This window comes from Helicoverpa armigera, chromosome 30, assembly GCF_030705265.1.
Source record: "Helicoverpa armigera isolate CAAS_96S chromosome 30, ASM3070526v1, whole genome shotgun sequence".
NCBI lineage: Eukaryota > Metazoa > Arthropoda > Insecta > Lepidoptera > Noctuidae > Helicoverpa > Helicoverpa armigera.
The window spans coordinates 521,520-538,407 of NC_087149.1; the positions used below are offsets into that span (position 1 = coordinate 521,520).

The following is a 16,888-nucleotide window of genomic DNA, read 5'->3' on the forward strand; positions in this document are numbered from 1 at the left end:
AATTATATTTAAGTGTCCGTTAGGGACAATCATTACATATTTTATACTATTTTAAATGGCGGGGAGTCTTGAGAATATAAGACCTTTTTCTTATCAATTTATCGATATACAAACCGCTTTACACCCATTTTACACCACCTCAATTCATAGTTCAATAATCGAACTACACTATTCATTTCCCAAAAATATTGTTTTCGCCAGCAACAAAGCCTTAAACCTCAAATTTATTTTCCAAAGACCCCCAAAAAATTCCCAGAAACGACCCCCCATTCACCTCCTGTATAACCGCCAACGATTTCTTCAAATAAAGTGGAGCCGTCTCGTTTTATAGGTGAAAACTGACTTCATAGCGCTGCTTAAAGAGAAGGGAGTGGACAGACACGCGCGATGGGTGGACGCCAAGAAGAAGATAGACGCCGACCCGCGGTATAAGGCCGTGGAGAGCAGCACCATGAGAGAAGACTACTTTAAGGAGTACTGCAAGCTGGTGAAGGAAGAACGGAAGAAGGAGAAAGATGGGAAAGAGAAGAGTGAGTCGCTTTGAGCTTTTTTATGGTATCTAAAGGGTTAAACGGGGCCCTATTACTAAGAGTTCGCTGTACCTCTTTTACCGGGCGTGTCAAGGAACCGTGATAGGCAGTTGAAATTTTATGTTTGTTGTTATAAAAATCCTTCGTACGCAAGTCCGACTCGCGTTTCTCCAGTTTTTTTTTCTTTTGCTATTTGATCTATGAATGTGTAACTTGAATGAATTCCTCAATTATATTTTTGCTTGAGATTATGCTATGCCCATGTTTCAAGGCTGTCAAATACAAAAGTCACTCTATAAACCTTACTTTGATAAATAAATTATGTCATTTATGAATTGTTCGAGATTGTATACACCCCCGTGCATTGGAATTGGAAAGCATATTAATGTCGGTCCTGCTTGTAATCTCACTCCACTCGAATTATCGTCCCATCGCGCTGTGAGAGTGAAGGAATTGAGAGTGCTAATATGTCCTGCGCAGCTGGCTGATCTCCTTATATGAGAACAGCCGCCGTAGCTGAATTTGGTCGGATTTCAAGACTTTCCACTTGGGTCTTAGAAACCTTGTTTCTTAACAGGAGAGTCTCATAATCTTTCATATGATTTCAGAGCGAGAACGCAGCAGCGGCAAGAAGGAGAAGAGAGAAAAGGAGCGCGACAAGGAGAAGGAGAAAGAGAAAGACAACAAGAAGGACAAGAAAAAAGAGAAGGGAGACGTAAGTACTTTGTTATAGTGGTTTACGACGTTCCCAATATCCCATCTATCTATTTATTGATTTTTACTTAAGATATAATTTTTGAGGATACACGATAGAATTTGATATTAACCCCATACAGGTTATCCAAATCCAAACTAATATTATAAATGCGAAAGTAACTCTGTCTGTCTGTCTTTCTGTCTGTCTGTCTGTCTTTTCTTCACGCCTAAACTACTGAACCGATTTGTGTGAAATTTAGTACAGACATAGTTTGAAACTTGAGAAAGGACAAAGGATAGTTTTTATTACAAAAAAAAATAAAAATGAAATTATTCCGGACATATAGCGCCATCTATTGGTCAAATCAAAAATCTGCTGGTAGTCACTATTCCACGCGAACGAAGTTGCGGGCAAAAGCTAGTGTTAAATAATTAATATAAGGTAAACATTAGAACAAGTAGATCGATTATTGGGAACGGAGTTACTGGTTAATTTATTTGTCGTATCTATTCAAAATTTGAGAGTTTTTCTATAAAAATTTCTAAACCATAAGTTTACTACAAGAAAAAAATATTTTGTTAAAAAATATCGACTTATTTTCAAGTAAATATATTCTTTCTGTAATATCATATTTTTGACACTGCTAAGCGATTTTATTGCGGAACTGTGTCGGACATTCTTTTTTCGTGTATTTTACCCGACTGCCGAAGAAGGGTATTTTTTTTAATTTATTTATTTCAAAATGTGTGTTCTCGTACATAATATTAATTATTTTATAGATATCATTACATTTAAGTTTTCCTTTTTAGATCAATAAGATCCAGTTTTACTGGTTACCAATAGTGTCAGTTAGTTATCTGATAGTTAATGCTATCTGCCAGATATTGCTATCTATCATCTGCTTAGCCGTTTCCCAAATATGTTTAGTCTATCTGGATGTAGCTGAGTACCAGTGTGCCACAAGGAGCGACTGCCTATCTGACCTCAACCCAGTTACCCGGGCAACCCAATACCCCTGGGTAAGACTGGTTGTCAGACTTTCTGGCTTCTGCCTACCCGTAACGACTGACAAAGATTTTCAAATGACAGCCGGGATCTACAGGTTACACTTTCTTCCAAAACATAGTTATTGGTCAATCAAGATCTATAAAATAGTTAATATTTATTGTATGTATTTCCAGCTTGATAATAAATATAGTAATACTTCGTTTTATTTACCCAAACCTTTAGATTGTAAGGTATATTAAGTTTCATCCACGTTGCGTCGTCTACGAGATTCGGGTACGTACATAGATTTTAATCAAAATTATAATAATTTTTTTTTTTTTTTAATAATTAATCAAGTCTCCTAATGTTCGTAAACATTATTTTTTTAATTTACAAATGAGAAAATTTGATATATTTTTACCACGAAAACCTTCGATCGGATATTTGTTTTTCTTTTTTTTTTTTTTTTCAAATATATCGCGGGCCATTTTTAAAGGTGTGAATTGAGGCTATTTAAAATGGCTATTTCGGGTTATTTCACATAGTGCCGACTGTCATACACTGCGGGTGGCTATTTCCTATGATTTCCAAAAAAAGGAACATTTCGAGTGCAGTGCTTAATGCAGATAAGTGGTTGGTTGCAGAATTGCGTAGTTTATGAGAATGCGACGGACAAACGGAGCGACGGGCGGTGATTGCGGCGTTTTCTGCATCGGATCTGGTTAAAAATGCACTTTTGGAATCACAAAAAGCAATTTTTTATTCTTAGATATTGTCCACGGATATTTTTTTTAACTTAAACGCTAACATAGATATTTTTGTCCTAGATTTTTGTCATATTTACTCGACTACGCCAGAAAGTGTGGTAGTGGTTATTACAGAATTAAATTGTCAAGTTTCACATTTTAATTAAACGTAGACAATGTCTAACTATATATTTATGACAATAAGCCAGATTTCCAAAAGTGCATTCTTAGCCAAAGGGGCGTATCAAATAACACCGGAGGTCACATTTTAAACATTAAAGCCGACACTCACGGTTCTACTCTGCAGAGTCTGCAGAGTGGCGTGTGTTGAGGCCTTTATTTCATTTCTTTGTGGATGATTGTCTATGGGTATGGTTTTGTCGGGTTATAGTATAGTAGGTGAATTCCATTTTCATTGTCACTATATTAAAATCCTAATTTACTTCTGGTTTTTGCAGGGTTGGGGGCTTATTTCTTAAATCACTCCAGTATATAATTATTTTAACGTGAGTTGGAAAACATCTTAACGAAAGATCACATTCACAATTCCGCATTGAACACATATGGATGTGTTTCTTATTTCGATATTACACAAAATATGTAATATTTCAAAAGTCAACTCGGTTCCGAGCATTAAGCATCTTAAAGGAACTGCCTTCCATGAGACTATCTGAGTACCAACATATAAATCGGTCCAGTAGTTTTAGCGTGGAAGAGAGAAATTTCTATCAGTAAATTTTAAGAATAAGACTTCCCAAATAGGTAGACTCAAACAAGAAGAAAATATTTATAAAATGTTGTCTTTTCTAGTCTTTGTCCAATAACCTACAAAAAACACAGTTGTACAATTATCCACAGAATGCAGAGAAAAGTCTGCAGTTTAAAACAATTTTATTTTCTTTATTTAAAATGTGACCTTACACGCTCTGTAGCAATCGGTAGTGACACGCCCGCAGTTTATGACACACGGCCTTAGGGAATCGTGCTCTGCAGCTCTGCAATGTGGCTTCAAAACTCTGCATTCCGTCATTCTGTCCACAGAAGACTCGCTTCAACGATTGTCAAGTGTAAATCAACGTTTCACGACGTTCGCTGCAGAGTTTACGAACTCTGCAGTGTAGGATTGTCTGCAATGTGACTTGTAATTTCAAAAGTTGGTTTTGAGATGCGCTTTTCATTGTTTTTTCTTATTTATTTTGATACTAATGCAGAGCTGCAGAGATTTCACTACGACATGGTTAAATATAAAAAAAAATATTCTCCGAGATTTTTCCTATATATTAAAATTAGTGTTTTATTTTAAATTTTTTGACGTTTTTGTCTTAATTCTAAGGCCGTGTCAGTTAGTAAATTGATTGTCCGATGCAGATTCGCTTTACTTGTGTCTTAAGAGCTGTATCCACAATGTTTTTCAGTTGAACCGTCTATGCATACATTCATATTTCTTATCTGCTGAGCGTTATAAGAAAATAGTATATCCGTCTATCCTCCCCACTCAGAGACATTTAATGGTTACTTAAGTCACTCCTTAGTGACGGAATGTCATACAAATCCTTCACTAACGAATGGCTTAAGTAACCATTAAATGTCTCTGTGTGGGGGGGTCAGTCTATTTGTGTAGGCGTTTTTACCAAATAAGATATGTTTTATGACGGTTCAAAAGTTTATAAAACATTGTGGATATAACCTGGACGTTCGCAACGAAACCTCACTCGCTCCCTTTGTCCAACAGAAACAGGGAGACACCGAGGAGGAGAGGAAACAGCCCACCCCCCCTCCGGACCAGTGGGCCGAGATCCTCGGCATCCCCGGCGAGGACGACGCCAAGAAACCCGCCAAGACCACGCGCAGGTCACAGCAGGAACAGGACAAACCATCCAAAGCGGAGAAAACCAAATCCACGTCCGAAGAAGACCAGCCTTCTCCGAAACAATTGCGCTCTTCAAAGAAAGAAGTAGCGCAAACGCCAGAGAAGGTCGAGAAGTCCCCGATAAAACCGCCCCCAAAGAAGCGGAAACCAGAGGAGTTCCAATCACCGGAGACAGAAACGCCGGCCGTGCCTAAAAAAGTGGAGAAGAAGAAGCAAGATAAGGCTGACAAGACGGAGAAGCGTAAGCGAAAGAAGTCGGAGAAAGAATAGTGTTTGATGTACGTTTTCTTCGGGCGAAGATCATCGCGCAATTAGTGCGCTGTTTTTGGTTCTTGCTCCCATGAAGTGTGGGTAGTTTGAATGTTTTAAGGTTTTTCGCCTTTTTGGTTTTTTGACTGGTTGCCTGGTTGTCCGTTGCATTTGTTTGGTCCCAGAAAGGTCTAAGAAATAGTAAGACAATTTTGTGATTAACTTATGAAATAGGGAAGACAGCGCTTTAAGTTAATATGAAAATTGACTTGCATATATTGACCTTGACAAACAAATATTATTACAAATATAAAATACTGATTGATTTAAACTATAAAACAATATTTTTAATCAGTCAATAGGAAGCTGACAGGTGGATTTGAGAAAACTGTGACACTAGGGCTTGTTAGATAATTGATGCTGCAGCTTACTCGATAAGAAGAACAGTTAAATATATTAATATTTTGCATTATATTCATTATATGCTTTTACTATTCTGGTATCCCAAAAATCATATTTATCAGCACCACAATCGGCTGTTAAGTGAATCCAGTCTGGCAACTGGATTTTTAAAACTAGCGTCCAAGATTTCAACCTGGTGTCCTTAATTTTGATCTGGTGCCCGTAAATTTCAAGTTGGGCCCACGAATTTCACATTGGTTCCCAATCTGGTTCTCAAGCTTCAAATGCAACGGACAGCCGGCATTTATGTATTATTTCTCACAGACTGCCCACACGTCAACAATAGACTCTCAGTGAAAAACAATAGTTCATAGTTTTGTGTGTTTTTGTAACTGTGTCGCGGGATCACTGGCTTTTAATTCACACAAGATACTTATGCCTTTTTAGTGTCCCAGGCCTCTTCTCATACAGAGAAAGAATGAGCGTTAATCATCAAGTATAGATTTTCAGAGTAACAAAATTTCGCTATTGTAACCAAATCATATCCAGCGAAAGCGGCGTCAAATTAATAAAGAAAAGAAATAGAAAGACTTATTTTTTTACAGTTTGGAGAAAAAATATTAGTCTCTCGCACTTTATGTAAATGTTATAATTACGTAAAATATCACAAATAATGAGAAAATTAAACTATATTGACAAAATATATTATCTTATAATCTTGACATTTATGATGAGACATAAAATCCTGTTTGTCTGAAAGCCAGTCATTCCACCACACGTTTGTCATGTTTTAAAACATTTTGGACATTGTAAATATTGAAAAAAAGTGTACATTTTAAACTTAAGTTTAAGGTTAGATTTTAATGTAAAACTTAGGAATTATCTTACTTAAATGACCGGTGATTCGGTTCGCACTTAGGCTCAGAATCTACCAAAGCGGAGAAATTTTTATACAACCAATATAAATTCGTTATTATATCGCTCACTCAATAGTAGCACGTTAATGTCGGTGGTGCTTGTGCTCTCTCGCCGCTGGTGTGGGCTTGTCGTCGCATCGCGCCATGAGAGTGAAGGAATACTGAGTGCACCGCAGTACAAGCTAATGCTCGTGCACTATAACATGTCCTGCGCAGCTGATCTCCTTATATGAGAACAGCCGCCGTGGCCGATAATCGGCTAGGAGAACATCATCATCAGTATCCCTAAGTGGAGAAATTCTATTGGTTTCTTTAAAGCCATGTATTCACTGAGAAACAATTTTTTATAAACACTGTTTCAAAAACAATATCAATATACACGTGTTTCTGTGGTATATATAATTTTGTTTCTGTGGTCGGCAGAATTTCCGAAACATTGTTGCTGTAAACATCTACGTGATGTTTCAGAAACTGTGTATCTGAAACATTGTTTCCCAGTGAATACGTGGCTTTAAACTTCGCTCCACTTTGGTGGAGTCGAGACCTTAGCATACGTGCGATTTGAATCACCCTGTATACAGTACAATAGTCGATATGAAGCTATGTGACACAGTTGTGTGTCGATTCTGATTTTAATCGATATGAATAGAAAATAATAATAATTTTAGCAGTTACTGTATGCTCAATTACAGATAGACCTAAATTTTTAGCGGAGATGCCATAAAGCAGGTAGGTCAGGCGCCTTCTTGTAGCTCAAGCAACGTGCGGTAGCCGGGATCACTTACTACAACTAACGAGGCGTTCGGGTTCCTTGTCTAATCAAAACCAATCTGTCAGAGATTGGTCTTGATTGATTGGTGATTTTATTTTGAAATTGACGGGTTCTTAAAGAAGGCGTGTAAGAGATGATTATTTTAGTAACTATTAATATACATAAATAAATGTTTGTCTGTCTATTATTGAGCATACGGTGTTGCCACACGGATTGTCATAACAAAGCCATGCGAGTATGCTGCATGTTGCCATATGAATAAAACATTTTTACTACACTAGATTTCACGATCAAAATAATTGCAAACGTTTGACGATTTTCTACAAATGTATGAAGTACTAGTCATATTAAGACATTATTTCTGAGAAACTAATAATTTAGTTCAGAATGTCAGACGATTGTAGTTATTTTGAACGTCAGAACTATATGATAAATACGATTACATTTATGACGGTCAGATACAGTTAAGAATTAAACCCTGTTTTGAGACAGAAAAGTGACGGTTAAAAGTACCCGCTAGGTAATTAAACGAATAGAGTTGTGAATTAATTAGATAGATAATACCTATCTAGAATTGGTGAAACAGGTTCGTGCACCCTAGGGTTCATAGCTACGAACCCTAGGATGCATGTTATTAACCCTGCGTTTGTTTGCAAGGGACGCATATTATTGCAGATTATGATAAATTTTGACAGCAATTTGGTTTCCGATACAAAAATATTATATTTACAATGACAATAATATATTGTTGTAATATGAATTAAATATTTTCAATGTATCGGAATTTCGCTACAGTCGTATCAACGATGAATATTGTACATATTTTAAAATATAATTTAAGTTATTTAATATTTCTCATGGTACGTTGTCACTTTAAGTGCCAAGTCCAAATGTATTACGTACAGAATTTTAAGCGCTATACACACTGAAGGCGATTGTTTAATCGTCTCATAAAGTTTGGGATACACAGTATTTTATAATATAGTTGTTCGTAGTTGAAGTTCGATTCCTGAGTCAGGACATTTTCAATGTGTACATTAATGTCGTATTTTCAATGTTTAAATAATAAATGTTACAAAATTTCATTTCAGTGTGTACAGCGCATAAAAAATTTAAATAAATACAAGTTTTAAGCCACAAATATGTTTATAGAAATAAGCTCCCCATTAATGTCCCAATAAAAATGCTCCGTATACGATTTTGGTGGATATTCAAAAGATGAACCCTAGTGAACCCGTTGAACCCTCGTGAACCCTTGAACCCTGTTGTATTAATAGATGTTACGATTATACAATTCAGTGTTAGATTATGCAATTTCCAAGGCTTGGCAACTCTTGACGGTACAAATCGGTATTTTTACTTACTATGAAGATATAAATTGGTTGTTAAATCGGTCAAAAATTAAATCTTTTATTTTATTCATTTGGTAGAATCTTAAAATCTTGAAATTAACGTTTTGACGGTTTTACTTTTTACTTTTTTTTTGTCAAAATTAGTATTCGTAGTAAGGAACTGTGTTTGAAAGTTAAATTAAAGTTTTGAATTTGACTTGTTATAACTACCGTGTTTTAAATTTCAATATGATCTATAGCAATAGAATTCTAACTTTATTTCCCTATAATTAAATTATATTTTTATTTTATCTAACTTAACCATGCCGTGACGTACCGTCAATAGTTGTCAAGTTGTATGTGAGTCAAAAGTTCACTTGTTTAAATAAATAGTAGGAAATCTATGTTCGAAAACGGTTAAAATATTCGTGTATTTGAATTCAATATAAAACAGTTTATTCATTAAATAGGAATTTGACATTAAATGTTAGGTGTCTACAGTTTAATATGAATATTACCGTATTTTTTGTCGCTTCAGTTTTAACATAACGTATAAAGAAAATTGACAACTTGAAGTCCTATTAATAATCCTTCAATAAGTACCAGTAACTGGGTCGAGGAGGTCGGATAGGCAGTCACTCCTTGTGGCTAGGGCTGCCATCTCGAATTTCGCCAAACCCGGACAAACATTAAAAAAAACCCGGACATTTGGCGTAAATCGCATTTTTCCCCGAACGAGTACGATTTTCTTTAAACAAAATAATACCTAATTTGTAATCCATTTACTATTAACATATACTTCAATTCAATGAGGTTCTTCCTTACATGAAAAATGTCCGGGTTTTCCCCGGACACTTCTTGAAACCCCGCCCGGACGGCCCCCGGATGGCCTCCAAACGAGGACAAATCCGGGGAAACCCGGACGGATGGCAGCCCTACTTGTGGCACACTGGTACTCAGCTGCATCTGGTTAGACTGGAAGCCGACACCAACATAGTTGGGAGAAGGCTCAGGAGATGATGAATAAGCCAATCCTTACTAATATTATAAATGCGAAAGTTACTCTGTATGTCTGTTTGTCTTGAGCCTGATAAAGGACAGATACTACTTTTTAACCGGGTGCGGGAAGATTTCCCCCGGGACGCGGGTGAAACCGCGTGGAACAGCTAGTGGTAAATAAAATAATATTAGTTATGGTTGGTGCCTTTCTGTGTTGGTGAAATTGTTGAAACTATGCTAATATTATAAAGCTTTATGAATTTGATTAGTTTGAACGCGATAATCTTAGGAACTACTGGACTGATTTAGAAAAATATCTGTGTTGTTGTTTGTTTTTATCCGGATGGGCAAAGCAAGTCTCTCAGGATGCGGGAGAAACCACCGGCGGAAGCTAGTATTGTTTGTTATGATATTGTTGGGAACAAATGAGCATTTTGTGGATATTAAGGCTACTTTTTATCCAAGTGCTCAAAGTATCTTCTATAGGACACGGTGAAACTGCTGGTGAAAGGCTAGGTAATACTGAAGTAATTTTTCAAATAAGTTCCATAGTTTCTAAGATTAGCGCGTTCAAGCGAACAAAGTTCAGTTATAATATTAGTATAGAAATACCTCTTTAAATTGTCTATTTCTTATCGAGTGAGCTGTAGGTTTAATCACCTAACAAGCCCTAGTGTCAGAGTTTTCTCAAATCTCATCATTTTCTGCCTTTTCCCAACTATGTTGGGGTCGGCTTCCAGTCTAACCGGATGCAGCTGAGTACCAGTGTGCCACAAGGAGCCACTGCCGATCTGACCTCCTCAACCCAGTTACCCCGGCAACCCAATACCCCTTGGTTAAACTGGAGTCAGACTAACTGGCTTCTGACTACCCGTAACGACTGCCAAGATAGTTCACTGACAGCCGGGACCTACAGTTTAACGTGCCATCCGAAACACAGTCATTGGTGTCCAAGATATACTTAGAAAAGTACATACAAACTTAGAAGAGTTGCTTTGGTACTTGCCTGACCTGAAATCGGACACACTCACATTTGAGAGGTTGGTTCTTTACCCACTAGGCCACCACGGTTTTACTAGCCTACACTATATACGTTATATTAAAACTTAAGCGATATATTAGATTTTAATAGAAGTTCGCGTTCCTTTCACATTCACTGTACTTATAAAAAAGTAATCTATGAAGCCCTTTACTGGCCCTCTCCTAAACCGTATTTTTCTCAAATATTTACGTTCGATTTCTAAAACTTATCCGTTGGTTTGAGATTAGATATTGATATAGAAATACAGGTTATAGAGAAGCGCAGATAGTTTGATTGAAAAATACTAAAGGGTTTGTCAGGAAATATCAATATGTTTGTACAAAAAAAAAACTCAAGGTGAAGTTAGAAACAAAATTTTAAGTACCTCTAATATTGAAATCATGATTTTTTTATCTTTGCAGAAAATAATGTTAGGTTGTTCAATGATATACGTTTTGGAAAAACACAGTTTTGGTTCACAGTTTTTTCATTTGGATATAATTGACTAGGTCTCAAAAGTATGAAATTCACCTCCCATTCGGTAACTCTAAACTATCATATCATACTATTTTCAATAAGTCTAATTCATGTAAACTGGACCTCATTGCAGACACAGTTTAATTTATTTCAAAAAAATATATCACTTTCATCAATTCATTCTAGAGCCGATTTTTCAATCGCTAGGTAACTTATATTTGGCAAATATGAATCAAAATCAAAATTAGGCTGCAAAACAGCACTTTTCGAACGTCAGAAATTTACAAAAGACAGCCCCCAAAACGCCTACCCTTCACCACTTCCTATGTGTTATTGCTGGGAAGAATAAGTGGTATGTTGACATTTTGACAGCTTCTGTATAGAAAATTATGTTAAACCGCTATATTTATTCCTTAGATAAAAGTTATGTGATGATTGAAAATAGGCCCTTAATAGAAAGAAATAAAATAGATTTTCTATTATTTTGTATGTCTCAAGACCAGACCTCGGGACTAAAGAGTCCCGGATTTTTGGGAGGCGAACGTGGGGCCGAAGCCAACACGCTGAAGCCCTTTTGAGACAACTTTAATGAAATGGTGACACAAAACCGACGATTATCCCTGTATACACTATAGAAATGTACCCAAGGACAATCCCCGGTTCTGTGCTATACTATTGCTAACTATGGATGAAAACTACTTGGGCTATTGTGATGGGATGCTAATGTATTATTATTATTATGCGGTTGACTTTAAATTTCAGATGCAAAACTTACATACGGTCTACGTGAATTAGACTTAGCACTCAAAATTATTCAATTTCAAACCTACAGCCGTTGGTAAAGAGAGCATTTTTCTATAATAAGTACATTTTGTACCGTCACTAGTTTATATTATGTAATCTGTACATAGGTTTTATATACTAATTATGATTGAAAATGTTTAGATTTTATTATTGTGAATAAATTCATGATTGTGTATGTTTTGTATTTTTGTTCCCCTTTAATCCCCGTAGCAAGAATAAGGAGGACTGTTGCAAGTATAGCTGCCCCGCGCAAGAATAGCGCGGGGCAGCTAGCAAGAATAACGTAGGGGCACGTAGCGAAAATAACGCGGGCCGTAGCACAAAAACAACACAGGCCCTAGCAAGAATAGGGCGGGTTGTAGCCAGAATAGAGTAGGCCAGAGTAAGAATATCGTGGGCCATAGCCCTTCTTCTTCCATCATCCTCTTCCTTCCATTTTCCCCCTGTCACTCGTCATACTGTGGGTCATAGCCCTGTAGTCCTAAAATATAGTAAACTTACAAAACCTTTCATGATTGAAAGCCAAGAGGAAAATTCAAGCCTGGGGCCCGATTCTCCTAATTTTACTTAAGCGCCATTCGATTGACGTTCGACTCGATTCGACTGATATCCAATCTCGAGTCGATTACGATTGAAGCGTATGTGGCATTCCGTTATTTTTTCTTTGAAATAAAAGTTTTTATCCTTTTCTGTCATTCAATAATGAATCATTTTGTCTGCAAATGATTTACGATTGCAAAATGATTGTACAGCAAACTACCGTATAGACCAAAATCATCAAAATAGCAGACCAATCGCACACCAATCAAATGTCAATCGAATACGATTGGTCTTTTATTAGTAGCAGAATGCCCGATATGGTTAAAACTGCTATTACGATCATATTGCGATTCGATTTCTATTCGATTTTGACATTATTAACTTAGGAGAATCGGGGCCCTGATTAAGCGGGGACTTACAATGTCTGTGTGTCTGGAGACACGGATTACCAATTACTAAGTACTAATAAGTCTTGTTATATGGTTAATCAGTCAGTTTTTTACAAATAGAAAGCAGATATATTATGTATAAGTGCCAAAATAAAGGACTGTTTTTGTCCTTGTATATCTCGGGTCGATTCCCGGGTCGCGTTGAAATCACTAGTTGGTCTACTTAGTCGATTCAGTGTCAGGTACTGAAGCCACGTATATTAGGTAAGGGTTTTTTAAGCACCGTTGCAATATGTTGCTGAGTAGCTGCCTGCTTGCTAAGTTATCGAAATCCGCACGGTTCGATCGATCTTTAGGCACAGAAATTATTGTCGTGATCGCTCCGTTAATGGGTAGCCATCTTGGCTTTACGAATTCTACGATAATAGCCAGGATCTCTCGCCAAAGAAAATCATACATCCACTTAGTCTAAAAACCTCCCAATCCTCAAACACCAGGAGCCACCACCAGAGGAAACGGAAGAGCCTGACGCCGAGGAGTTGGAGACGGCGTCGGACGCGGAGACAGCAGCCCGGGAGAAGGAGGCGCGGGCCCAGGCCTCCATCAAGGAGAGGGAGCGAGAGGTGCAGAGGGCGCTGGCCACCAGTCTCAGGGATAGGGATAAGGAACGGGAGTATCATAAGAGGGATGAGGCTGTGCAGGTGAGTGAGGGCATATGTACTTCTATATCTATCTACACTAATATATAAAGAGGAACGATTTGATTGTTTTTTGCATCGAAAAGGCTTCGATAGTACTCAACTGATTTAAAAATTCTTTCACTGTGTGTGTTGGGACACTATCCCTGGCTGACGTAGGCTATATTTTATTCGGCAAGGGGAAGTAGTTTCCACGGGAAGTGGGTGGAAATGCGGGAAAAAAGCTAGTGTAGAATATTGGCGAACTAACAGAACAGTAAATAATATACAATAGTTTATTTTCTTCATATCCAGGTTAAAGACTTATTTCTGAGCCTATTTACATAAATTACATAAACAGTATTAAATTGGTCGTGTATGATGAACTCAATCTAGCGGTCCCATAACGCCAGACTTGATCTCACAACTGTGTATGTGTTCAATAATTCCCAATTTTACATTTCCTGCAACAGCCAAGCGGCGTAAAAGAACTATCAGTTTAATAGCTTAGAACTTTCAGAGGCCCCTATAGCCGCGGGGCCCGTAACTCTAGCTACTATACTGTGATCCATCCAGCACTGACATATAACAATTGTTTGCAGCATTTCAACGCGTTACTGGCAGACTTGGTTCGCAACCCCGACCTGTCGTGGCGGGACGCGAAGAAGCAGCTCAAGAAGGACCACCGGTACAGCCTCGCTGAACTCCTCACTAAGGATGATAAGGTTTGTTACTTTTTTATGTTGTTTTTCTTTGTATATGTGTGTTATTTTTATAGTTTTAGAGAAACGTCCTGAAAGATTGAAAAATACAAAAATCGGAGTTTTAGGGTGTCAAAACTCGAAGTGTGGACTTCAGAAGAAATCCTGTTTTTTTTTTTTGTTGGGGAAAGTATTCGATGGTTTTTTTGTTTAAAATTGTGGGCTTAGGCTAAGTTAACACATCCTGTTAAAGTGATGGTATTATGGCATGGAGAAGACTTATATTTGATGGCCCGATGTTAATAGATAAATGATTTGACCTTGAACCATCTATTGTCTTAGGAGCGTCTATTCATGCAACACACAAGTGCTCTAGCGAGCAAACGTCGCGACAAGCTGCGGGCGCTACTCAACGAGAAGGGCACCAGCTGCACCGCGCACTGGCGGGACGTGAAGGCCATGCTGGGCGACGAGCCCGGCGCCCCCGTCTACACTAGCGCCTCGCAGGTAACACTAGCGCCTCGCAGGTAACACTAGCGCCCCGCAGGTAACACTAGCGCCCCGCAGGTAACACTAGCGCCCCGCAGGTAACACTAGCGCCCCGCAGGTAACACTAGCGCCCCGCAGGTAACACTAGCGTCGCGACAAGCTGCGGGCGCTACTCAACGAGAAGGGCACCAGCTGCACCGCGCACTGGCGGGACGTGAAGGCCATGCTGGGCGACGAGCCCGGCGCCCCCGTCTACACTAGCGCCTCGCAGGTAACACTAGCGCTGAGCAGGTAACACTAGCGTCGCGACAAGCTGCGGGCGCTACTCAACGAGAAGGGCACCAGCTGCACCGCGCACTGGCGGGACGTGAAGGCCATGCTGGGCGACGAGCCCGGCGCCCCCGTCTACACTAGCGCCTCGCAGGTAACACTAGCGCCCCGCAGGTAACACTAGCGCCCCGCAGGTAACACTAGCGCTGAGCAGGTAACACTAGCGACGAGCAGGTAACACTAGCGCTGAGCAGGTAACACTAGCGCCCCGCAGGTAACACTAGCGCTGAGCAGGTAACACTAGCGACGAGCAGGTAACACTGGCGCCCCGCAGGTAACACTAGCGTCCTACAAGTAAGTCTAGCGCCCCAAAAAGTACTTGAGAACTCCAAAAATTTACCTACATCATATTTTACTAAGTCAGTTAAGACAAATACTACTTTCATCCGCCTAAATGACGGCAAAGCATTAACGCTTTCGGCGCCATTTTTACCTAAAAATTGTGTCAAAATTGTTTATAAAAAGCCTTTTTAAACGGCTGAAAATACTCTTCATCTAAACTTTCCTTTACTCTCACAGATGGAACGCGAATTCCGCGACTACCAGCGCGACAAACAGTCAGCGGCCAAGACAGCGATGCGTCAACTGCTGCTTGAAACTCGCTCCATCACGCACAAAAGCCTCGCCGCCATTAAGGACAACCCCAGCGCTCTGCAACATGTGTTAGACGCTCTGAAACACGACGCCAGGTGAGTACACACATTACACACAGACACACATACATAAACACACACACATATATTTTCTGATCTTAACTTGGATGTCAAATATGAAAGGTTTTTTCGTTTTTCTTTTTTAGCTAAGTTATCAGATTTCAGACGAGAATTGCCATTCACTATTTGAACGTCAAAAATTTACAAAAAACAGTCCGCAAATCGCCCACCTTTCACCACTTCCTATGTGTTGTTGCTGGGAAGTAGAAGTGGTGGAACAAACTCCCCAGCAAAAGTATAGTCTTGTAATATGTATTTTCTTTTTCGCGTAATTAGTTTAGATAAAGAAATTATTACAATTTTTGTATTTTTAATGAAAACACCTACCATCGTACCACAAAAACTTTTAAACATCTGTTGAACACTCGTCTAAAAAATACAGATAATGACGTTGAAATAAGGTCCGTTTTGAAGCACTTTTTTAGACAAGTGTTCAACAGATGTTTAAGTGTAAGTCTTTATTATATTTCTATCGTCACAGGTACACAGCCCTAGACCACATACCTGAGGAAAGACAGCAGATCCTGACGAGCTACCTCGAGGAGTTGGAGAAGAAGGGTCCTCCGCCTCCCCCCACCGCCACCGAGCCTTCCCGGAGAGCTAAGCAGTGATAGGTAACTAAAACCCTTGGAAAATTACTGTCTAGTACTTCATACCAAAAGACTGTACCTACCGGGTCCAATAGTTTTTTAAAACGCTCGAAGAGCCCATTACAATTTTTATATAAATTTTAATCCAAATCAGTCCAAATGTTTCTTCAAAATTATTTTTTTTAATAGAAATAAATATGGTACTAAAAACTCACAAACAGCATAGCCTTCTCTAGTAAAAAGAATTATCACAATCGGTTCAGCAGATGGAGAGGTTACCCACTTAATCGCGACAAACTCCTAAACTTTACCTCTTTGTAATTCTTTACCTATAATATTTAATTTCTTTGTCGCTCTTTTACACAAAAAATACTGACCTGATATTTGGTACATAGATAGTTTAGAGCCTCAAAAAGGACGCAATATGCTACTTTTATCCGGGTGCGGGACGATGTTCCCTCGCTTGATTATTTATGAATTTTTCTTTCTTGTATTCCCCAGAAGGCGTAAACCAAACAAGAAGACACTCAATGCAGCAATAAGAAGCAACCACAAAATGTATATTTTGAGTTAGTCAAAGGATTCCTTTAGATATTGTAATTTTTAAATGAAATAATAAATGAAAGATGAAGTTTGTTATTTGATTTTTTATTTTTA

General features: G+C 38.4%; 1 protein-coding gene across 5 annotated transcripts in view; it reads left to right on the plus strand.

The window, feature by feature from the left end:
• LOC110382741 (uncharacterized protein) overlaps positions 1-16,870 on the plus strand; it is a 63,781-nt gene extending 46,911 nt beyond the window's left edge. For 2 of the 5 annotated variants that reach the window (XM_064042864.1, XM_064042865.1), the window contains 8 exons: positions 332-530; positions 1,139-1,245; positions 13,229-13,432; positions 14,011-14,133; positions 14,452-15,022; positions 15,448-15,617; positions 16,123-16,255; positions 16,733-16,870. In XM_064042864.1, the coding sequence (XP_063898934.1) occupies positions 332-530; positions 1,139-1,245; positions 13,229-13,432; positions 14,011-14,133; positions 14,452-14,640 (822 nt within the window). In that variant the 3' untranslated portion in view covers positions 14,641-15,022; positions 15,448-15,617; positions 16,123-16,255; positions 16,733-16,870. Of the gene's footprint in view, positions 1-331; positions 531-1,138; positions 1,246-4,692; positions 11,978-13,228; positions 13,433-14,010; positions 14,134-14,451; positions 15,023-15,447; positions 15,618-16,122; positions 16,256-16,732 lie in introns of those variants that run through there. The other 3 variants (XM_064042862.1, XM_064042863.1, XM_064042866.1) reach the window with 3 other exon arrangements.
• Positions 16,871-16,888: the final 18 nt, after the last annotated feature.